Source organism: Puma concolor, chromosome D1 (assembly GCF_028749965.1).
Source record: "Puma concolor isolate L17-30 chromosome D1, mPumCon1.1.hap2, whole genome shotgun sequence".
In the NCBI taxonomy this organism is placed as follows: domain Eukaryota; kingdom Metazoa; phylum Chordata; class Mammalia; order Carnivora; family Felidae; genus Puma; species Puma concolor.
In genome coordinates, this window is record NC_141676.1 from 50642200 (window position 1) to 50668072 (window position 25873).

The 25873-nt window shown below is 36.4% G+C and overlaps 1 protein-coding gene across 4 annotated transcripts in view; it reads left to right on the forward strand.

Annotated features, from left to right (window-relative positions):
* Positions 1–25873, forward strand: part of STK33 (serine/threonine kinase 33) — a 169238-nt gene that overhangs the window by 121528 nt on the left and 21837 nt on the right. For all 4 annotated transcript variants that reach the window (XM_025928519.2, XM_086678048.1, XM_025928518.2 and 1 more), the window contains exons 9-11: positions 4357–4432; positions 8474–8586; positions 9029–9114. In XM_025928519.2, coding sequence (XP_025784304.1) covers positions 4357–4432; positions 8474–8586; positions 9029–9114 — 275 coding nt within the window. The remainder of the gene's footprint in view (positions 1–4356; positions 4433–8473; positions 8587–9028; positions 9115–25873) is intronic.

Sequence of the window (25873 nt, forward strand, 5' to 3'; positions counted from 1 at the left end):
CTAATTTAATTTTCCTAGTGGCCAATGAGGGTGAGCATCTTTTCACGTAGCTGTGAGTCACTCATAATCTTTGATGAAATGTCTATTCAAATCTGTACCTAGGAGATGATTATGTATTTTTTCTCTTTAAATTTATTAGCAGACTAATTGCATTAATTGGTTTTTAAAATGCTGAGCTATCCTTGCACCTTTGGATTAAACTCCAGGTGGTTTAATATACTGCTCTATTCAACTCGTCACCACTTTATTTAGGAGCTTTGAATGTAGCTTGCTTTCTTTTGTGCTGCCCTTGTCTTTTTTGATGTTAGGGTTATGCTAGCCTCATTTAAAAAATAAAATGATCTGCTCATTAACCACAAAGTAGCAGAAATTATCTATTCATTAATAGTTTGATGATATTTCCCCTTAAATTTTTTTGGCCCTGATTCTGTTTGGTAGGTTAAGTTTCTATTATATTTTCAATTTATCCTGGGTTCTTCGTGTTTTCCACACCTTCTTGAATTGTTTTGATAGAAAATTGTTCATTATGTTGAGATTTTAAGATTTATTGGCATAAATGTGCATATTATATTCACTTATAATTTTGTTTTTAATTAAAAATCTTTTTATGTTTATTTATTTTGGAGAGAGACAGACTACTAGTGGGGCAGGGGCAGAGAGAGAGGGAGACATAGAATCTGAAGCAGGCTCCAGGCTCTGAGCTGTCAGCACAGAGCCCGGTGCCGGGCTCGAACCCGCGAACCACGAGATCATGACCTGAGCCAAAGTTGGATGCTTAGACGACTGAGCTACCCAGGCACCTCACACTTACAGTTTTGTAATTCTCCAGTGTATCTGTGGTTCTATACCCCTAATAATTCCTAATATTTTTTAAGAAGGTCATATGATGTCAGATTAGCAATATGTCCTGCATCACCGGCCTAACTTGGGATTCCAGCTCTGTCACTTACACCTGGGCAAAACAACCTGACTGCTTTTGTTGCAGTCTACATCTGTATAATGGGGAGTATGTCATCCATTTATCAAACAATTTTTGAGGGTCTACTTTGTGTCAGAACTGGTCTGGGTACTGGGACTACAGCAGTGAACAAAATAGAAAAAAATGTCATGTTGGTGCAAACATTAAACAAAATAAAAAAGTAAAACGTCTGGTATTATCTGGGATGTTAGAGACAAGTGCTAAGAAAGAAAAATAAACCAGGGAAGGGGAGAGGATGTATTTAGGATGGTAATAATAATGTCTTTCTTATCAGGTTGACATGAGAATTGAAAGAGAAAATATATGTAAAGTGCTTAGCACATTACCTGACACTTAGTGCCCAATTTAAGCTCTTGTAATAATACTAATCATTTTTTTTCTTGATCAGATTTGTTAGTGGTTAGGACAATTTATTGGGCTTTCAAAGAACCAGCTCAAGTCTAATGTTATTTGATTGGCTTTTTCATTAATTTCTGTTTTTATCTTTCTGAATTCCTTCTTTATATTTTATTTTGGTTTATTTAACTTCCTAAGCTAAATGCTTATTTATGTTCAGCGTTCTTATTTTCTACATATTTTCCTGAGTATTTCTTTGACCATTTCTTTTCCTATACAGTTTTCTTTCTAACTATTATTCATTTTTTAATAGTGTATAATTTTAGTTTTTGTCTTTAATCCAAGAATCATTGAGAAATGCTTTTAGAGTTTCCCAGGTGGTTGGGATATGTTTGATGTTCATGTGAATATGTGTTAGTTTTCCTAGCCGTTTGGTTTTTCTGCCTGGTTTTCTTCATTGTCCTGAGCAATTGTGACTTAAAGGTTTTTGGCTTCTAGGTAGGAATTGTTCTTTGTGATTGAACACATAGTTGGTTTTTGCAAATGTTGCATTGGATATTTAGAAAGTATATATATTCCTGGTTTGTTGACCAAAAAAATGTCTCTGTGTGTGTATTTATAAAGTCAAATGTGATACCTTTGTGATTCAGACTTTGCATATTATTAATTTAATTTTGTTTGCTTCTGTTGACTTCTAAGAGAGAGAGTTATTAAAGTCATCCACCAAGATAGAGCTTTGACAAATCTTTTAGCACCTTTTATAGATTTCTTTAAAAACATCTTTGTTGAAATAAAATTTATGTACAATAAAATGCACAGATTTTAAGTGTAAAGTTCAATGCATTTTGACAAATACATGTGCTTATATAATCACCGCCCCGATGAAGGTATAGAACATCGCTTTTGCCCTGGAAAATTCCTTTGTCTTGCTCTCTGTCAGTCTCCCATCCAGACCCCAGCAACCACTGATGATTTTTATCACTAAATCTTAGGTTTTCTTGCCTAGAACTTTATTTAAATTGAATCAGTGTACATTCTTGTGTCTGTCTTCTGTTCCGTGTCATGATTTTGAGACTTACCCATGTCGTGTCAGTGGATTATTCATTTCTATTGCTGAGGAGTATACTTAGTTCTGTTTTTTTTTTTTTTTTTTTTTCCTACTTGATATATAAAGTTTCGAAACTGTTCTCTCTTATTTGGGAAAAGGCTACTTTAGATTCTGTTCATATCCTCCTGTTGGCAAAAGACATCTGGTCTGTAGTTACATGGGGAAAATATATCCAAGCACCCTGAGTTTTATGCCTGCTTATTAGCTGTCTACACTGATAACAAGTGAGAGAACAAGAGAGAAGACAGATGGTTTGTAGAGCTTTGCTGACTTCCTAAATGGCTCCCTGGCACCGTCATTCTGGCCTCTGCCTCCCTGTGAGCGCTGTGATGGCTGTGCATGTGGAAACGCCCCCGGTAATTAAGATGGCTCTGAAAGATGAAGGCCCAGAATCCCGGCTCTTGCCTTGTGGGGCACCCAGTGTGGAGGGCCTTCATGGAATCAAATCACAGACTTGCCCTTGTCATTGACTCAAAGCCACAGAGCGACTTGAACTCTAATGATTCAGTATTTAAAGAGTTTAAGTAGAGTTGAGGAATATAAGTAGCTACTTAAAGGAAAATACTAATTAATTTTCAATGATTTGGAAATGAATTACTCAGTTTTGTTAATTATCTATAGTTGAACCTTTATTCATTCTTTCTTCTCTTTACTTTTTGGTTCCTTTTTGTTGCTTTTTAGTTCCTTTGACAACAGGCAGAAGAAGTGAAATTCCATTTGCTTTTAGTAGTTATAAAAGAAGGGTCTGGGGCAGGGCGGGAGAATGAAACTTTTCTAAAATAACACCTTTTATGTGGGAGGTACTCTGTAGCTGTGTAACCTTAGGCAAGTCATTTCATATATCTGAACCTTAGTTTCCCCACTGGCAAAGTGAGCCAGATGCCCATCTCCCAAGATTCATAGTATGATTTATACAAATAACATAATTTATATGAAAGTATTTTGTAAATATTAAAGTTCTATTGAAATATATACAGCTATATTTTATTTTTCTGTTTATAACTGTTTCATTCTTTCTTTTTCCTTAAGGAAAGATATTTGATCCCTAACCATAGAGGCACAATAGACTATTCCTGAAATATCATATGGGACATTTTTAAAGCCATTTTAAAAGCCAGCCATTATAAAGTAATCTAATCATTAAATTGTGCTCCCTTCAAGTAAAAAAAAGAAAAAAAGAAAAAGAAAAAAGAAAAGAAAACAAAAAATAAAAGAAAGAAAAACAACTATTTTGAGAAGCTTGTTTAAAGGAGCCCTATTGTGAACACATTGTAAAGTACGGAGCACAGAACTGGGGACTCAGAGTACCTGGATCCTTTTCCTAGTTGGCGTTTTGATCAAGTTAGGTTGTAGGAGCTCTTTCTTTGCCACCTTAGTTTTCTCATTTAGAAGGTGTGGAAAATAATTTGTGTCCTGTCATAGGAGTGCTGTGTTGTTGGTGTTGTTGTTGTTATTATTATTATTATTATTATTATTATTATTATTATTTTACTAAAATGATTTATAACCATTTATCTTAGTTTCTCTGTGAATCCAGATTTCCACATATTGGGCTTGCTTTAAATTATATCCACTTCAGGCACGTATTCAATTCTATTTTTGGAAAGGAACTGAGATATTGTTGTCTTCTACTATAACTTACACGGTCTTTGCAAAATCATTTCTTAACAATTTCAAAGGAATGAAGAGTAGTACATTTAGTTACACAGTTTATGCCGTCGTTCCATTAGAAGCTAAATGACAGGAGTGAGGGTACAGTGACATCAATTGTTAAGGCCTGTACATTATTCATTTAACATCTGCTGTTGGTTCTCTTTTTCCCTGTGGGGGAATAAATTACAACACATCAGCACATTTTTCATGCTTTGTGTTTAAGCATTTAAACTTCATTTATTGTATTATTAATATTATTTCATCTCTGCTTATTTGGCAGCCCCTGAAGTTATCAATGCCCACGACTATAGCCAGCAGTGTGACATTTGGAGCATAGGTGTCATAATGTACATTCTGTAAGTAGCCTGCTAAAGGTACAGTTTAAAATGAATGGATAGTCCCTAACAGTAGAATTATATAGATTTTAAATGAAGATTCAACAATATAGGTTTTAAAAAAATGACTGAAACAACAATTGGGAAGTACTTCTGAAAGCTCTCTTATTAGTTGTTAGCTACATCCATTAGATATTTTTTTAATACTATAAATTTATAACATACAGGTTTGCTTTTCGTTGACCTATAAATGCTAGAATACATGACATGATCTGAGTGAACTCTTGCTTAACACCTCCCTGATCCTTTGCTACAAACCAGAAAGCTTCTTTGTATTTTCTGAAGAGATTCATCAGGTAGAGACAGGTACTGGTACCTGGCACTTAGGCGTATGTGAGGAGTGGACACTAACTAGACAGAGGTTCATCCCGGGATCCAGAGAGTATTCCATAGTTCCTGATCTTCTTACTGCTACCGAAAACATCACTGTTTCTTTCTCACTCTCAGAAGTCAATCAAACCCCATGTCCTGTTCACTTTCCCTTTGAAAAGGAAATTCTTTGGTTTCTCTTCACTGGTATCACTTCTCCTTATGATCTGTCTTCTAGAATATTACATTGTCTTTCTGACTGTTCTTCCTGCCCCTGGTCTCCCTCCCTAGTTCATCCTTCACATTGCTGTCAGGACTTTCTAAATTTCAAATCTGATGGTACTACTTTTCTGATTCACGACCTCTGATAATTCTCCCTTGTTATAGAAAAACGTCAGAGCATCCCAGCACGGCATAAAGGCAAGTTTTTCATGATCTGGCTCCAGAATGTCTTTCCAGTCTTGGGCTAGATGTGCATTTCCATGCACCTACCCTATGCTATAGCCACTCAGGCCACTCTTTCTGATTCACATACCGTGTATCACATGTCTCTGGGTCTTTGCTCATGCAGTTTCTTCTACTTAGAATGTTCTTTTACTTCTCTACTAACCTTTCTCCTGGGTCCTCCAGCTCAAACATTAACACCTTCTGTTTCCCTAACTCCTGCCATCTACCCCAGCAGAGCTACTGCATTCATTATGTATATACATTCCTACACTCCAAAGAGGAGTTAAGGCAACATACAAAAATGCACGCAAAACAACAACACTGAAAGAAAAACGATAACATTTCATCAGGAAAGTTTGCACATGTGTACATTTGATGGAAGTGTTCACTTTCCTGTGTTCTCATAGCACTTTTTAAAACTGTTGGAATATAATTGTTAGAGTATGTTTTTGTTTTCTGTTTTTGTTTTCTTTACTCTAAATTCCATGAAGGAAGAGATCTTATATTATTCATCTTTGCATCCCTAGTATCTGGTACAATGGTAGGTATGTAGTCAGTGCTCAATATATGTTTGTTAAATTGAATTAAAGCGAATTATCTAAGAGGTGTTCTGAAAAGTTAGTGGCCATTGTTCTGCCTCTTGGTGAGTATGAACATTTTTATGCTGATGCAACATTAGTTTTATGGTCATATTGAAGATTTCACTGTGTACTACCTCTTCCAGATCATTTCTAAATATTGACATCACAGTAGTTACATTTTCACAGTTCTGTGAAGTGGAATACACAGGCAGCAGAAATTGGAAGATGTGATTGTAGCTGTAACTCAGATGGTCAACACACATCACTGCTCAGATTGCATGAAGTATAAACATATTCACAAAGTTTTTGATCATTGTTTTGTGCTGATTACAATCATACCATAAAAATTCTGAGCCTTAGTTTTTAATTAAAAATATAACTATTTTAAATTAGTGTTTCATACTTGTAAGAATTTCTAGACAAGTCAAACATAATATATGTAATCTATTATTACACAATTCATGTGGTATTTGCTGCCTTCTTAGTTTGAATTTGTTGTTAAAGAAAGTGATAGTGTATTACATATCTTAAATTTTTCTCCTTCTTAAAGATATAATTTGAATTTTTCTGCTTCAGAGCGTGACTGCATATCATCATAATGACATATTTTTTTCTTTACACTAGACTCTTACTTAGCTAATCAGTGCCTATTCATTAATTTGCCTGAGCCAGTGTTCTTATAGATAATTTCTTTCACCAAGGGCACAAACATATTACCTTCTCCAGGGGGGTTATTTTCTTGTTTATCAGTTACCCCTGATTCATTTCTGCTTAATTGGACAATGATAACGTACTTCCTCAAGGTGAAATTAACATAAACACTCTTCATGGGTACTATCCTCTGCTGTTGTGATTCCTATGAAGGCAACAGAAAATAATAGAAAGGCTTCAAGAGGCATTTTTCATGTCTTGGATTCCCTTTTCTGGATGTGCAGAAAATTGCTGTCATAAAATTTCATATGCTGCTGATTGACCAACCATTAGATACATTTTGTGTAAGTAAAATTGCAAAGGACAGAAAAAAAGTGGAATTTTTTAAAAAGTAGCCCTTAAGCTATAGTGGCATGCGAGTCGGGCAATGCAGGGGCAGCTAAGAAATTGGTGAATGTGCATATCACTGGTTGTTAACAGACTCAATGAGCTGGACTCTTGCTGTCCTGTACTTGTTATAATAGATAGTAATTGTCCGTAAGACTATTTATCTAGCTTTTTTTTTAATTGCATTTTGAAACTAAACAATAGGCAAATAAGATCAGAGAGAGAAGGGTCAGAATGAGCTGGAGAAATAAAAAGTATTAAAATAAGAGACTGTAGAACAACTTGATAAGTACTGGTCTTTTAACAAGAAGCTATATAAATGAAGAGTTCTCTTTTCTAGCCTAGGTTGATCAACTACAAGGATGAAAGCAACTTTTTTCCCTACAAAATCATCATCACCATCCTCCTTATCATGTGAATTATTTATCAAATTTAGATTTATTCAAAAATGATCATAGTGAAGATTTTAAAAGAACTCCACAGTATAACTTTAAAAGTCAAAGTAAAAATCTAATTGCTGGGAAACTTAGAGATCATTATACTTATGGACATAATAGACTAGCATTTGTGGAGTGTAATATAATTATGCCATTTTATTCTTTCAGTAACAAAGTGGAAAAATATAATCCTGAGAGTTGAAGAACAGGCATATGGTATTGCCTATGTGATGAGCCCAGGTTCAGCTCCTGTCTGGTTGTCATTGGCAAAATCTGGTTGTTGTCTATAGGGTTGTACTCAGAAGTTGGGACTGACAGTAAAGATGATGGGTAACATTTGTTGAGAATATATTATGAAGAATTGGAACTCAGCTTTTACACGAGTTCTTATAGTTTTGGTCTGGATTACTGACTGAAGCATAGGCTTGCCGTGCTCTTTGTAAAATATAGTACAGTACTTCCTTTGAAAAGAGTCTGAAGACACATAGTCCCTGTATTACAGAATGTGCAACAAGCCATGCTGACTTTATATATACTGCCAATGGTTTTTACTGATGTTGATGATTACGTAACTCAGCTTTCATTCTAGACTGAAGGGTCAAATCATCGTCATCTGACTTTCCTCATCCAGGTTGTCTTCCTTTTGTATACCAGTTTTGAAGAGTTGTGGTGATTTTAATATATTTTTGGCTTTGACTCAGAGCCTGTACAGCCCAGGGTTTTTCTTGGTTTATTCTTACTAACATTTGTGTAGTATTTTACCATGGATACAACTCTCATTGGACTCTGAAAACTCAGTATATTTTCCTCAAATTTCAGTTTGAATTATGTCCTTTAAAGCATTACATTATCCTCTCTCACGTTGAAGTTCACCTCCACTATTATTTGCGTACTTAAAATCTCACACCTTCCTGTATTTTGGCCCTATTTAAGCTTAGTTCTCCCCCATCTGGAACACCTTTGGGCCATTTGCTAATCTGGAGATTTCAAGGTCTATAAAGAGGGCCTAGCACTGATCTTGCAAAAACCCTTTTCTCCTGTTTGTACATCTAGAGAGATCCCCACCTCTAGCTATCCTTTATTTAAATTTGAAGCACCACTATTTCCAAGTCCTATGGAAACTTAATTTTTAATAGCATCATTTTGATCATTTTTTAAAAATCTAAACAAAATCATTGCCTTTGTTGTAGATTATGTGGAGAACCACCCTTTTTGGCAAGCTCAGAAGAGAAGCTATTTGAGCTAATAAGAAAGGGAGAACTACATTTTGAAGATCCAATCTGGGATTCCATAAGTGATTGTGGTAAGTATAGATCTGTTATTATTTACTGAAGGAAATCTATGTAATATAAGAAACTTGGCCAGTAATTCAAATACTCGAGATCTGTTTAATCATTATATTTACTCGTAGAAATAAACACTATTTACTTGTAGAAATAGTGATCTCTTCACTGTGATTGTTGTTGTCAAAACTTCCAACAAAAACAGAAAATACACAGTAAAAATTGAAGAGGAAATTGCCAATCATCTAGCTCATTTTTACTATAGACCATAAACCAGCTAATCCAGGCCATAAAACCTCACTGTAGGCCTGTGAAACATTGTTTATTAACCATTTATACTGATGATATTTATTTTATAATTGCAGTCATTCCCTCAGGTCACATAGACCTTATTCTAAATAAACTGGAAAATGTATTAATTGTAGCTAAAATAAGATTTTCAGGATTTTCCCTTATTTGCAGCTAAAAGTGTGTTGAAACAACTTATGAAAGTAGACCCTGCTCACAGAATCACAGCTAAGGAACTTCTAGATAACCAGTGGATAACAGTAAGTGATAGTATTACTTCTTTTTTTTTCTTTTTGACGTGCTATCATTGCTTTTTTATTTTTTTTAATTTGGCCTTGTCATTTATGTATAGTCTTAAAATAGTCAATTAGTTTCATCTTATGACAAGTTAAAAGAAATTATTGAACCTTAACACATTTCTCAAATGGATATTTTCAAATTATTAAAACTATTACCACAGTTGTTTCTATATGTTTACAGAGGTTTAAATGAACTCTGCTTTGCTCCATGCCATATCAAGTCCTGTAGAAGAGAGCTGAGAAATGCCCGTTATGAAAACTGGAATATTGAAGCAGTCTGTACAGTTCAGTGACGTAAAGCACTGGAACTGTCCGCTTCTCTTTCAGCTCTTTGGATAGAAGGAATCTTTGGGGACTTGGAAAAACCAAGATCTCCTAACAGTGGCTGTTACCTGGCCTGAAATTTTGAGTAATTATTCATTTGCGTATTGCTTTCCCCCATTAGACTAACTGCCTTCAGCATAGACCCTATATCTTACCATGCTTTGTATTTCTGTACTGAGAACATTACCTGGTCACAATAGGAACCTTGGAAGAAACAGCTACTTACCTCTTAATATTTATTCTCTTTTTATTCTCTGGTATGAGGATCCTCACTTGCAGCTGGAAACGTTGCTATCTGGTCTTCTTTGCTAGTCATCCCCAGTTTTTGTTAGTTATCATGTTGGGGGAAGTAGGAGCAATTGTTGGGAAATGTCCTTAAATGGAAAGAGTATGGCATTCCTCATACCCATCTTCTTTGTTTGACTAGCCACATTAGACCATAAAGTGGAATCCATAAACTGAGGATGGCAAAGCAATAAGATGCAAGGAATCAGGGCTCTTAGTTCACAGAGCTGCCATGCCAGCCTTTCACTGCCCATCTCCAGAGATTTTCATAAAAACTGGAAACAAACTTCTGCCATCTTGAAGACACTGCAAAATATGTTGTTGAGCCTAAGACCAACTAATAATTGCTGAATGAGTGAATGATTCAATAAATGAGTAAGCCTGTAGGTATTTCAGAAAATGTTTTAAGAACTGAGATTGGAGGGGCACCTGGGTGGCTCAGTCGGTTAAGCATCCGACTTCGGCTCAGGTCATGATCTCACGGTCCATGAGTTCAAGCCCCACGTCGGGCTCTGTGCTGGCAGCTCAGAGCCTGGAGCCTGTTTCGGATTCTGTGTCTCCCTCTCTCTCTGGCCCTCCCCCGTTCATGCTCTGTCTCTCTCTGTCTCAAAAATAAATAAACATTAAAAAAAATTTTGGGGCGCCTGGGTGGCGCAGTCGGTTATGCGTCCGACTTCAGCCAGGTCACGATCTCGCAGTCCGTGAGTTCGAGCCCCGCGTCAGGCTCTGGGCTGATGGCTCAGAGCCTGGAGCCTGTTTTCGATTCTGTGTCTCCCTCTCTCTCTGCCCCTTCCCCGTTCATGCTCTGTCTCTCTCTGTCCCAAAAATAAATAAACGTTGAAAAAAAAAAAAAAAAGAACTGAGATTGGAGATTTCTAAATACACATAGGAAATATTGCTAAGCAGTATTCATCTATGAAGAAATTATTGTACATCTATTATTTGCTAGACACTGTGCTAGGTACTGGAGATACATGATATATGTACCTTGCAGTGGTATTGTCGCAAGGTGATGGTGGCTTGGACAGGGTGGTAGCAATAGAGTTGGAGAGAAATACATGTGACATGTTTTTTAGGTATAATTGACAGGACTTGGTGGTGGATTAGATGAGGAAAGAGGTTAAGGGAGGAGTCAAGGATGACTTCCAGATTTTTTTTTCCTGCGGGGAGGATGGTGACTCAAGAGTTCCATATTAGATGTGCAAAGCTTGAGACACCTAGCATCCAGGTGGAAATATTAAATAGATCATTGGATATGTGAGTCTGGAGCTAGGGAAGTCCAAGCTGGAGATAGAAGTTTGGGAATCATGAGTATATAGATGCCATGTAAAGTCATCGGGCTGAAGAGATAAATTGGTAAGAAGATACAGATAGAAAAGAGAAGAGGCCCCAGCACCCTGCCATGAGACACTACAGCATTCAGAAGAGGAGCAGCTAGCAGTGGGGGCTATGGAGGGATAGCAGGTAAGAAGAGGAGAAAATCGTGAGAGTGGTGCCAGAGAAGTTAAGTGAGAGGATTGACAAAGTGAGAGCTTAGCTCCCAGGTAAATGCTACTGAGAGGTCAAGGCGAGATGAGTTTCCATTAGACTGGCCAACAGAGGGGTTGGTGGTGACCCAGGTCAGTTTAGATATGTATCAGAAATTTATAGTGATGTCACTGTTCCTTTCAATTCTCTCATTTTCCTTTGGCAATTTGTAATCATTTTTTTGAATAATATTTTTTTTTCCTTCAAGGGCTCAGAAACTAGTCTTCACTGAAAGCTGATTTCTATCTGCCCTCTTCTATGAATGTGTTGATCTCTGAAATGCTTCTGTGCAATAAGTTTTTCTGGCCTGAAGTAATTGTGCAAATGAGCTAGCAGCTAGATCATGGCAAAACTGTTCTGAGTAGATTTGTAGTACAGCAAAATCAAAAACTGTAAAACAGATGGTGTGCCTTAGAAATCTATCTCTTTTCAGCATCACACAACATTCGGGTTTGGCCATTTAATTATTTGTTTTCTAATTAGTACAACTTTATTTCTGGCTTTGGTCATTTTTCCAGAAGTCTCCATTTTTGAGCCTCTGTAACATTTGTCTCTATGTAGTCTTTGCCAAATGGGTAGAGAAGTGACAGATAGCGTGTACTATATCAGACTACCCTAAGGAGTTCAGTGTATGAAGTTTGGAATATGGGCATTTCATAAACTTCTGAAAGGCAAAAAGACTCTTTTCTTCTTAGCTACTTGAAGTCTTCCTATAATTCATATCCTCTGTTTGAAATAATCTAAAAAGAATACGTTACTTCTCTCAGTACCTGGCTGCTTTATAAGCAGAGCTTATCTTTTGCAATATCTAACATGTAGAGACATTTTTTTCAAAGGGCTTTATTGGATAAAAAGTTTTTATGGTTCAGCCTATGTATTGTGCATTTTGAAATATGGTATATATCTGAAAAGTATTCTGAGAAAAATAGTCATGGTTTCTCTATGTACATTTAAGTGAATGGAACTTAAAATAAATACATTTGTCATCCTGATTTCAAAAGTCAAAGATTAGATGTAAGGAAAACCAGCCAAGAAATGCTTTTCCTACAAAGGAAGAGTTTGATGATGGCTCCTACTGCCAGGAGTGTGCCTGGGATCCTCTTGTGTCTGTTTCTTCCTTTCTGTTCTCTTTACTCTCAACGTGGTTCAGAAGTTTACTCCTTCTTATTAGGTAATTACAGTTGCCACTTGGTATTCCTTCAAGCCCCCTTCTGATAACTAACACCAAGAATTTGCATGTTTAACACGTTTCCAAGGTATTTTTAATGCCTACTTATATTTAAGAACCCAGCTATAATTTAAGGAAACATTTTATTCTATGGCTTGTCATAAAGTAGTTTCCAGATTTGAGCCCTGTTGGTATTCTTCATACATTCAGTAATTCCTTTGACCGAGTGTGTGTGTGTGTGTGTGTGTGTGTGTGTGTGTGTGTGTGTGGTTCTACCATGTTAGGCTAGGTAATAAAATATAATTGAAGATATATAAAGATATATAAAAATATAACTAAGGATAGATAATCTGATATAAGGAACTTAGAATCTGGTAAGGGAGACAAGCTATGTGTAAGATACAATACAGGGAAGAAAATAATAAATGACATGAGAAATTGCCAAATGACCAGAGGTATAGAGGCAAGCAAGTGTAAAATAAGGAAGTTCAATTTGACTGGCAGATAAAATGCTTGAAGGAAAGAAGTGGGAAATGAACTTTTAAAAAAGGAAAGAAAATTGTGACAGGACGTGAATCCCAGTCTAAAAAAGTTTTAACTTGCTGTCATAGATAGTTGAGAACAACGTATACTCTTTGAAATGAAGGAAATTATTGTTGTAGTGCATCAGTCTTGCAAGGTGGCTTTTTAAAAATGGCACAGCAGTCATTTAAATGTCTTTATTGATTTTAACAAGTATCTTTGGATTTTAATCCGTCAGCCATTATAGGGGTACAAAGATAAATAGAATGCAGCCTCTCACCTTGAGTAATTTACCACAAAGTACAGTGTACTTTTGCTTTATGGTCACACTTTGTGAAGGCACTTGTCATCAAAGTGTGGGGGCTAATTTTAAAATGTTTTTTCTAGTGTGTGAACAAGACCCTTGTTCATTAATTTACAAGCTGTTATCCAGGTTTTGGTCATCAGCTTTTGACCTTTAGCCTTAACATACACACTCTACGTTAAGAGAGTGAAACTTTTCTGATGCCTGATTGTTGGGCATTTTTTCTCTACTGTATATTTTCATCCCAATATGTTAAGACTCTTACCTTTATTTTACTATATTTAGTTATTCTTAAATTGTGAATTACCTTATGTGTATGAATATGTTGAGGCCCTATTTAATGAAGGTTTTTATGAAAATTATGTTACAAAGGAACCCATGAGCCAGGAGCCTTGAGGATTTATTCAATATGCAATGATTGATATACACTTAATAATTCAATAAATATTTATTGAATACTACTATGTGCTGTGGAGGACACAGGGATGAGTCTGGCACAGTCCCTGCCCACAGGTTGCCCGCAACCTAGTAAAGGGTTTAAAACAAAACTACAGGCAGTGAATGAATATATAATAATGTGTATGTATGTGTATATATTACACATAGTATATAATAACATGTATTCTTTATGTACTATACAACATAGTGCTGTATAATATTATATAATATGGTAAGATAAAACATATGATGTAGTAATGTGGTGCTATATAATGTAGTGGTAGTACTAGATTTTTAAGAAGAGAGCTAATATTCCCTTTAGCAGATTATGGAAACTATTTAAAGTGAAGGTAATATGTGATCTGGCTCTGAAAGAATAGGTGAAAGTAGAAATTAATGTTACAGTCATGGTAAGAAGGAAGGGGATTCTAGATAGGAAGAACTTTACAAAGATATAGAGACAGAAAAAAATGTGTACTATGTTCAGAGAATATGAAATATAGTAGTAATTCTGTTTTTCTAGAACCGTAGAAGACATGTAGGGAAGTAGGGGGAAATTAAGCCATGAAGGCAGGTGAGAACTGTTTTGCTCTAGACCTTGACTTACCTGGAGAAGACTTTATTTTCAGCTTATTTGACAATGGGTTGCTAATGGAAGGCAATGAAGTACCCTGATCACAGCTGAACCTATGTGAGTTTCTTCTTTGTCCCTCCGACCCTTGTAGGGTAGTTTGGGTGGACTTGGATGAGGTCTGTGGTCTAGATTCTGAGGGGAGAATGCCTATTCTAATGGAGTGTCCTGCCTGAGATAGTAAGAAGTTGGAAAAGCCCTAGGAATACATTTGAGTTGAAGGTCTTGAGGGAACTTGGCTAAAAGGCAGAAGCAGGATCTTGGTGGGGAGATAAAATGAGGATCAGGGTCTGAATGGAAACAGGATGGGCACTGGAGCAGGTCGGGGACAAGTAGCCAAGTGTCTGAGACTCCTCACAGGCCAGCTCCATCAGTTAGTGGGCTGGTAGATGGATTCCTGGCGAGACAGAACTTCAGGAAGAATAATCTGGCAACAGCGCGTGGTGTGGTTTGCTTGGGGCAAGCAGCAGCTGGAGCACCGAAATAGGATGTGGGTGAGATGATGAAGATCGGAACTTGGGCAAAAAGAATGGAACAGAGAGGAGGGGAAAAATCAGACATTGGGAAGAAAATCAGCACAATTTTTCAAATAAGTATGAATGTTAGGTAAAAGAGTACAAGGAATCAAAACTTTTTCAGGTGACTGGGAAAGTGGTGTAAGACAAAAAGAAAGTCTAGGAGAATTGCTGGTTTCGTAGATTGGAAAAAGAATGAGGCATTTTTTGGAATTGTATATTCAAACTTTTATGCTTGAGTGATTCTAACAATATTTAAAAATTATGAATCTCTGAAGATCTTTGTAGGTCAAGCTTAAAAATTTTTCATCATAAATTTAATTTCAAAGGCTATAATGTTTTACAAATATTGACAAAAATAAAACTAATACTGTTTTTTACATGTATAGGATATTCATCTTATCCATTTGTAAAAACTTATGAACTCTTTTATAACAGAAACTTTAGGTTATTCATTCTTTCCTTTGAATTTGTATTTCTATTCCACTTCTTTCACAGAATCTTATCCATATATATTTTTACTTGAAAGGTTTTTATTAATCATCCTATCATTTGTCTCATTTTCCAAAAAAAAGGTTCAAATACATATTTAATACTTTGTTTTTATTCCCTGTGATTTTAAGTTTTAAAAATTTTAAACCTTTAAATGTTTAAAAATTATTTAACAATGATTTATCATTATGTTTATTAATACATAATTGATCAAGAGACCATAATTATAATTTGTTAAAATTATTAAGCATCACAAGTAAAATTATATTGGAAATGCATCTCTTTAGTGGATGGATAAAGCTGCATTTTTCCCCCAAACTGTTTATTCATCCATGATTGAATATTACTTACTGTTAGAGACAGCATTCAGCACCAATTGTATTGTTGTTTTAGTTTTGAAAGATACAGGCACCAAGGACCTTACATAAATAAGTAGATGGGAATGGAAGGAGAGTGTGTGTGTGTGTGTGTGTGTGTGTGTGTGTGTGTGTGTGTGTGTGTGTGTTTAATTTTTTAAAAATGTTTATTTACTTTTAAGAGAGAGAGACAGAGTGCAAGTGGGAGAGGGGTGGGGGGAGAGGGAGACACAGAATCTGAAGCAGATTCCAGGCTCTGAGCTGTCAGCACAGAGCCCAATGCAGGGCTCAAACTCGTGAACCACAAGATCATGACCTGAGCCAAAGTCAGACACTTAACTGACTGAGCCACCCAGGTGTCCTGGAAGGAGTTTTGACACAGCAGTGTCACTCAGTTCTTTAAATCTGTTTGAGTTAATTGTCAAAAACCACCCAGGGAGAGGCCACTTCCAAAAGGCTCTGTTCCTTCCCAAGATGCTGAATTAGCACAGAACACTGCATCTTCTCTGAAGATTAAACCTAGAGTAACTTTAGAGAAAAACCTCATGATACAAGATTACAGAGAATACTATGAGAAATTCTTGGGAAAAGAAAGGGTTCATTTGGAGCTGGTGTGTACGATTGGTGAGGCGGCAGCCAGGAGCCAGGATAGGAAGTTAAAATAGGAAGACAAAAAAAATCCAAGTTCCCATTTTGCTTCTCTTCTTTTGCCTTGGGACAGTGATACCTGTCCCCTCACAGAGGTCTTAAGGAATAAAATCAAAGCAGCACTAAAGCCCTGTTTTGAGTGAGAAGCTAAAGAAAAGGGGTGGGAAGTGACTGGTGTTCAGCATTGACTCCCTACGCATTGAACTCCAAGCTCCAGGACTGGTGGGTTATACTTTTATTTATTTTTTTAAGGCTTTAAGATTTTATTTTTTAACAAATAGTTGCTAATATTTCAGTGTTTTAGCAGGCTTTCCTTTCTAGCCATTTAATTTTCTTTATGCCTCTCCACCAAGTTGTTTTCCTTCCCTTACATTTTGGTGCACAGAATTGAATATGCCTACCAAGGCTAGAAAGCATTGATACTTTAACTTGTTAATCTTTCTCAGTTCTTTGATTTTTTTTTTCAACGTTTATTTATTTTTGGGACAGAGAGAGACAGAGCATGAACGGGGGAGGGGCAGAGAGAGAGGGAGACACAGAATCAGAAACAGGCTCCAGGCTCCGAGCCATCAGCCCAGAGCCTGACTCGGGGCTCGAACTCACGGACCGCGAGATCGTGACCTGGCTGAAGTCGGACGCTTAACGACTGCGCCACCCAGGCGCCCCTCTCAGTTCTTTGGATACACTTATGCTGCCAGTAGCTTTCTGGAGTCCTCCACTTGGGCACAGTACAACTCACAGACACTATACCATTTTTGTGTGCCTCCATCTTTACCGGACCAGCCTTCATCCTAAGACTTTTCTCCAACAGTAGCAAGATAGCTGCCACAGTCCAAGCATCACCTTCTCACATGACAGTATCTCAAGAAGGAAAAAAGGGGACAAAGACATAGTATACATTTCTCCAGTTTTACCAAGGAAAAAACTTTATCAAGATGGCACCCAGATAAATTCTCATTATTTCTCACTGGCCCAAAGTGAATCACATGGGCCATTCCTAGGTCTAGGAGAGGATGTGGAAATGACTATCTGGCAAAAATGAATGGGATGGCCAAGACTGAAGAAACCCATAACTTATCCTTTTGATCTAGACACATCCAAACAAACAAACAAACAAACAAACAAAAACAAAAGAAGTCAGAGTACTCTTATCAAGAAAAAAGTCAGGAATAACTTTTAAATAGGTAACCAACATTTTCTGACCCATTTCCCCTTGAAGAATGACAGGTAGCATACAGAGGTGAACGATTTTCTTGATTTAGAAATTTGATGGATAATAGAGAATACGGGACAGTGAGAAAGTTGAGGTGGGGGAAGAGATGATTTTCACTTTGGAACATATAAACTTTGAAAAGCCTGTGGTGCCTTGAGGTGGATGTGTCCATGCAGGTGGGGTGAGAGGTGGAGCTAGATCTTAGCAGAACGGTGTGTGCTGGAGAGAGACCTGAGAGCCATCTAGAGAAAGTATATATAGAGAGGAGACAAGAGGAATGAGTATGGAATGCCAATATCTGAAGGATGAGAAAAGAAATTTAGACCCTGGAAGGCAGTTCACAAACATAAGATACTCAGAGACAAGAGAAAAACCAGGCCAGGGTAATATAAAAATCCAGAAAAGTTTTCAAGAAAGGACTGCTAAAGAGAGTCAAATACTGTGGAAAAGTCAAGTAAAATGAAGGGGGAAAGTGTCAACGATACAAGGTTATACTTTTAGGAGTACCTAAGGTCATTTCTCCTGGGAGAAGATTGATAAGGATGAAGCCCTGGACTGAGGAATAGCTTGGAGGGGGCATGTTTTTGGTGCTCAGGGTTCTTACCCCTACTTTTCCTTAAACTCCTGGGCTGAGGACCTGGATTTGGCCTTAGAACCATACACTGTCCTCCCAAGGACAAGTATTCCCTGGGGAAGATGAGATCACAGACCAAGTTTCAGACACCATTAGGAGAGTTTTGAATAGGCAGTCCAAAATTTGAAAATCAACAAAGTAAGCATACTAAAAGAGATAAGGGAAGATGTTAATAATATGAAGCAAGTATATGAAATAATAAAACAGAACCAAGTAGAACCATTTAAGTATAATAGTTGAAATATAGAATGCAATTATATAATTAATAGTGAAATGAGTGCAGCTGAAGAATGAATTTAAAAACTAGATGATCAGATTATAGAACTTTACAGAGGGAAGCAGGAAGATACACAAATTGAACATACAAAAAAAAAAAAAAAAAGAGAGAGAAAAAAGTTATGTGGAGTTAAAAGTAAAAGTGCCCAAATTCATATAATAGGAATTTGACAGGAAAAGTGAAAAAGGAGGAGGAGAAAATCTTTAAAGAAATAATAGAGATAAAATAATCGGCATTAAAGAAAAAAGAAAGATTTCAGATTTCAACAAATGGAAGAATCCTAAATAGGAGAGATAAGGAAGAACTGACAAAAGAGGCATAATGAAATTTAAGAACATCAAAAACAAAGAAAAAACTCTAAAAACTCCCAGAGAGAAATAGCAAATCATATGAAAAAGGGCAAGAATCACATTGACATCTTACTTTTGGGGAGCAACGTTGGATATGCGCATAAATCGAGTAATATTCTAAATATATTAAAACACAAAGAACTTTGGGGCACCTGGGTGGCTCAGTCTGTTAAGCATCAGACTTGATTTTGGTTCAGGTCATGATCTCATGATTTTGTGAGTTCGAGCCCCGCGTCAGGCTCTGGGCTGATGGTACAGAGCCTGCGTGGGATTCTCTTGTCTCCCTCTCCCTCTGCCCCTCTCCGACTTGTGCTATCTCTATATCTCTCAAAATAAATAAATAAACTTAAAAAAAAAAGACAAAGAACTTTAACTTTGAATTTTGTATCCACCCAAATTATCATTCAAATGAAAGGAATTATACAAATATTTTCAAATATACATGGAACCAGACACCTGGGACTTTTATGACGGTGGTCATATGGCAGATTGGTGGGAAAAAGAGAAACTGTTCAATAAATGGAGCTGGAATAAATGGTTATCTATATGAAAAAAAAGTGGATAACCTATCCATTTTTCCTATCTCACATCCTATCTCCTATCTCACATCATAGACAAAAATCAGCTCCAAATGAATCTAAGACTTAAATATTAAACACTAAAACTTTGAAACTTTTAGCAGAAAATATAGAAGAAAAATTTGGGCGCCTTGGAGGGTATAGGAAAGGATATTATTAGCAAGATAACAAAGGCACTAACATAAAAGAAATCATGGATAAACTTGACAAATATTAATCTTCAGAACTTTTCTGTTCATAAAATAATACTGTAGGTGAAGTTAACAGGTTATAAACTAGGAGAAGGCTTTTTGTAACCCAAATAATCAACAAAGGGTTAATATCATGAAATTTAGATAACTCTTACAAATCAATACAGAGAGGGCAAACAACCTAGTAGAAAATGGGCAAAAGACAGGACCAGGCATTTCATGACAGATGACCCACATTTGGCTAATGAACATGTGATAAGATATTCAATTGCATTAGTGATAGGGAAATACAAATTGAGACTTTAGTGAGATAAACCAAAAATTAAGAAATCTGACAATATTAGGAGTTGGAAAGGATGTAGATAAAGTATATCCCTTAATCATTGCTGGTGAGAGTATTTATTGGTACAAAGGAAGAAGGGTCTGACACCGTCCTATAAAGCTAACCATTCACATACTCTACAACCAAGAAATTTCACTCTTAAGAATATACCCAAGAGGAACTCTTGCACTTATATACCAGGAATATAGAAGTGTATATAGGAGCAAAATCCCAGAATCAGCCCAAAGGCAGTTTGGTGAATGAATACATTGTGGTATGGTCTAACAATGGAATAATATATATTAGTAAAAATGATTAAACTACATGAAGTAATATCTGTGAAGCTATGAAATTGATCTTTAAATTCATCATAGCTTTGTTAAGACATAATCTACTTAACTACAAAATACACTGATTTTAAGTATATAGCCTGATGAATTTTTATATATGTATGTATCTCTGTAACTACCACCCAAAACAAAATATAGAACATTTCTATCCCCAACTAGAAAATTCCATTGTTCCCTTTTCCAGAGTGGGCTTACCACTCACCAGCAATGTGTGAGTTCTAGTTTTGCTCCTCATCTTCTCCAGTGCTTATTTTGTCAATATTTTTAACTTAGATACTCTGGAAGATATATAATAGCATCTCATTGTGTTTTTTTTTTTAAGTTCATTTATTTATTTTGAGAGAGACAGAGAGAGAGTGTGTTTTTTTTTAATTTTATTTTTTATTTTTTAAAATTTACATCCAAATTAGTTAGCATATAGTGAAACAATGATTTCAGGAGTAGATTCCTTAATTATTCTGCACTTACTGAATGACAAATGAAATTAACCACTTTAATTGTGCTTGTTGGCCTTTTCGATATCTTCTTCTTTTTTAAATCTTCTTTTGTGAAACATCTATTCAAGCTTTTTCCCTCCATCTTTCTATTTGGTTTTAGGTCTTTAACTTATTGATTTATAGGAGTTTGTTATATATTTTAGATAAATGAGCATTCTGTGACACACAAATATATATACAGTAATGAGAATTGGAAGAAGCTGACTTAAGAAAAAGAACATAGGGGCCCCTGGGTGGCGCCGTCGGTTGAGCGTCCGACTTCAGCCAGGTCACCATCTCGCCGTCCGTGAGTTCGAGCCCCGCGTCAGGCTCTGGGCTGATGGCTCGGAGCCTGGAGCCTGTTTCCGATTCTGTGTCTCCCTCTTTCTCTGCCCCTCCCCCGTTCATGCTCTGTCTCTCTCTGTCCCAAAAATAAATAAATGTTGAAAAAAAAATTTAAAAAAAAAAAAAAAAAAAAAAAAGAAAAAGAACATAGAAAAGATTACTGCCAATCTTTTGAAAAAGAATAGATCATTGGAAATTGGGGGTCTTGAAATAGATTCCCCACAGACTATCCCTGCCTACACATCCCTTTGAAAGTCTTCATGTACAGCCAGGTGTACACAGTTTGAAGAATGTTGGTTTGGAATATATCGACTTTGTTTTTATTTTTCCAGATTTACTGAGATATAAATCATGTATAATATTATATAAATTTCAGGTGTACAACATAATGATTTCACATATGTATATATTGCCAATGATTACCACAATAAGTTTAGTTAAAACATCCATCAGCTCACATAGTTACAATTTTTTTCTTGTGATGGGAACTTTTAAGATCTACTGTCTTAGCAACTTTCAAATATACAATATGCTATTGGAGGCTCCACAACACCTCTAGCTAGAAATTCTTGGCAGGCAATTGGAAATACACTTCTGGCATAGGGTAAATTACTAACTTTCTCAGGCTGCTTTCCCCTGAAGAATAAGAATATCAGCACTAAACCTTGTATATTTGTATAGTTGCTGCACGTGTAAAAGAAAATCACTGAGATGACTTTTAGGAAAAATTGTAAAGTGGCACACAGTTACTTACTTCAGTGGTCATTATTACCTTGGTATGCTGCTGCCTTGGGCTCATCGAGACCCATGAGGACGAGTTTGGTGATTTTGCTGGGTGCTAGAGTTCATGTTGGTATCTGCAATTTACATTATTTCTTTTCTTGCTGTAATTTACATTAATTACTACTTGTATAAAGGTAATAGTTAGGATTATCCATGGTAAGTGATTTAAATGGTAAACAAAAAAGGAAAAGTAACTTTCTTCCTCCATCCCCCTCATTCCCTCTTACTAAAGATAGCCATTGTTAAGTCTCTATGCATTCTTTTAAAAAAATTCTATATAATTACATATATATACATACCTTACACAAGCAAGTTCATATTATGCATGCTATTCTTTTCTATCTAACATATCTTGGAAAGATTTCCTTATTTTTTAAAAAGCAGCATTATATCCCAAACTATGGACACTATTATTTTCTAAATAGTCCACTATGAATATGAATATGGAACATTTAAGTTGTTTCAGACTGTTTCTGTTACAAACAGTGGTGCAACAAATGTTCTTATAAATATATATTTACTGTATTATCATGTACTGTATTATATCTATGCTGTAGATATGCATACTGTATTATCATATCTATAGGATAAATTCTTAACAGTGGAATTACTGGTCAGAGAGAATGTGAATTATCTATTTTGATAAGCTATTGCTAATTTACCCTCCCATAAAAAGCTCAAGTAAATGAAGGTGGAGGGTGGGCTAGATGGATGATGGGTACTCAGGAAGGCATTTGTGGGTTTTTTGTGTTTTTTGTTTCATTTTGTCTTTTGTTTTTTAATTTTTTAATGTTTATTTTTTGAGAGAGAGAGAGACAGAGAGACAGAGCATGAGTGGGGGAGGGGCAGAGAGAGACGGAGACACAGAATCCGAAGAGGCTCCAGGCTCTGAGCTGTCAGCACAGAGCCTGACACGGTGCTGAAACTCACAAACTGTGAGATCATGACCTGAGCCGAAGTCAGATGCTCAGCTGAGTCACCCAGGTACCCCTACTCAGGAGGGCAGTTGTGATAAGCACTGGGTGTTGTAGATAAGTGATGAATCAGTGAATTCTACTCATGAAACCAATATTGCACTGTATGTTAACTAAAATTTAAATTAAACAAATAAATTCCCTTTTGATGTCCTATGTGATCCAATAAAAAAAGCAAGTAGATGAGAAACCCTGTTTTCCCACGCCCCTACCAATACAGAGTATTGTCAAACTTAAACTTATGTCCATCTGTTAAGTGAAAATTGGCATCTCATTGTTTTGATTTGGGTTTTATTAATTTTGTGAAGTTGAACATTCTTCTATGTTTTTTAATAAAGTGACTATTCCACTTTCCTATTGAAAAAATTTATTCCTAGGTATCAACTATACTCAATTAAGAATACATATATATTGTTAGGAACATCACAAAATGACGAGTTCTGGCTATTTACAAGAAATAGAATGATGACCAAAAGCTAAAGACCTCGAATGTTTTCTTTTAGCTTTGCCAATTTTATGTTTCGTATCACCTCACCCCAGCTCATGAATATTGTTCATTCATTCATTTAAAAATACTCGTTGCATACTTATTGTTTACCAAATACTTAGAGTTGCCGTCCTTGAGAAGTATGTTAGATGAGGGCATATGTTTGGGTCTCCATTTGTGGTCTTCATTTAATACTAAGGTTTTAAATCCAAATCTCAGTTTTTGCCAACGCTTCTTCTCCATGGGTGTTCATTTTCCATTTTTCAAAGTAAAATAGCCTCAGCCATCTGTTAGTTAAACAAGTGGAAATTTAGTAACCAAAAGGTTGGTGTTCTACTTTTGAAAGCCTCAGATTATTGGTCTGTTACTGCCGCCTTCTTGCCTCTTACTATTTCATAGTTGATGAGTTCAGTGTCTGACCCCTGATTCCCCAAGCCAGTAAAGGAAATTCAGAGGGTAGTGTCCTGATGGTAAAATCTACACAATCTACAGTGTCTGCCCTAATAATTCCACCCATCTTTGTTTTGGGTGGTTGGTTCATTTGTAGTTTCGATTGACCCTAGAAGGCTCATGACACATAGCCCTGGGTCACTTAATCATCGGTCAGTCCAAGAATGCGATGCAATTCCTCCTCCAATTGCTAGCAAGCAAGAAGAAGGTAGTCTAGTAAGTTATTGACTGGACTGTAGACAACAGGGAAAGTCTGGAGTCAGAATCACTATTTGTGCACTGTTTGGTATCACACATGAATGTCAGAAACAAGGAGTTAGAGATTTCCAAGTAGCATGTTTCAGAGGGAATAATGTCCTATCCTGAATCCTTTCTTTTCTCCACAGCCTCTTTGAAATGAGAAATAGGGTCATTTCTTTGAGTGCAAAAGCACTCTACTTTAGGCATTTAGAGTGTCAGTCATCAAGCTCTTATGCATATGTATATGTGAACCAAGCATTTGAAAGATTGCCGGAGATGCAGATTCAAAATAATCCAGGGAATCCTTGGTTTGTATAGTAGCACAGGACCATAAAAACAACAATGCAGGTTGAAAGAGCAAAGTGATGTTAATAATCATTGGGGAAAATTAGGATTGTTCCATGCACTTTAAAATTTTTTGTTAAACATTGAAAACTGTTGGTTATAATACTTAGAAAAAGAAACAAGAGATAAACCGATTTTTTAGTGCATTGGAGTTTAAAACATTAGAAATATCAGAATTAAAGTATATATTTTTTAATAAAAACTTATCAAAATTAGCTTAAACAGTGCTTACCTTCTCCTGCTTGAATATAATACAATACAGAGGGAAGCATCTTTTTATATTTTGGTGAGTTATAATACAATTTTCTAAGTTTGGGTCAACTTCCAACTTTTTATCATTTGTGCTTTCAATGTCATAAATTTTCTCTGAAAATTCTTTAAATGTCACCTTCTTTGCACAGTCTCTGGGGCACCTGCGTTGTTTCTGCACACCACTTTCCTCCCATTTATGTTTATAAGTTTGCCTTCACCAAGTTCCTTGGGTTGCATGGCTAAGTTCTCTCAAATGGTGGCAGTGTCCATGCTTCCAAGGTCAGCTGCTTCTGCTATTGCTCCACTGACATTTGATTCAGATTCCACTTCCAGCCTGATCCCCTTTCATTTATTTGCTACACCTTCTTCTTAGCTGTCAAGTTCACTGGGAGGCAAGGAGGCAACACAACTGCGTGCTTTGCTGCCTGTGTGTGAACTGAATAGCAAATGCCCAGTGTCCTGTCACGACAGACTGGGAAAGAAGTGACATGATCCGTCACTTATCACAATGCACATCTGTAATTTACATGGAGATTGTGGATTGAAGAGCTAGCAGTGAAGTTTGAACTTCATGTAATTAGTGTTAGTATACCATGGTGACTGCAGTTTGAACTGTGTTGTTGGGTGACTGATAGTATTTAACTAAGTCATGATGATTGACATTCATACACATCAGGACTGTGCAAAGCCAGGACTGTCTGAATAAATGGGCTATCACATGGTGCTAATTGGATATGACTTCTGTAGTCATTACAGTTTTGTTGGGTATGCTGGTTGTACCATGGGCTCATTCTTTCTAAGGCTTTTTGGAAGTGACTTACAGAATGCAAATGTTTAATTTGCTATTTATATCAGGACAGGCTAAATTATCCTTTGGTAACAAATGACCCCCAAATCTCAGCATCCTTGATGTCTTCCATCGCACATTGGCTGGGAGGAGAGGAGGAGGCTTTGTTTTACTTTGCCCTCACTCAGGGATCCAGGCTGAGGGAGGCTCCATCTCTCTGCTTCTGTAGTTACTCATGAAGGAATTGGGGATATGATACGTTGCACACCATCTTTTACATTTTCCACCCAGAGGTTATATATACTACTTCCAATAACATTTCACTGGCCAAAACAATTCACATGGTCATATCCCAGAAGAGGAAGAGAGGCAGAGGTCTACAACATGTCTAGAAGAAAGGAATGTTAGGTGAGCAGCCTTTGTGACTACCATAGTATCTAAAGAGTTACCTTACAG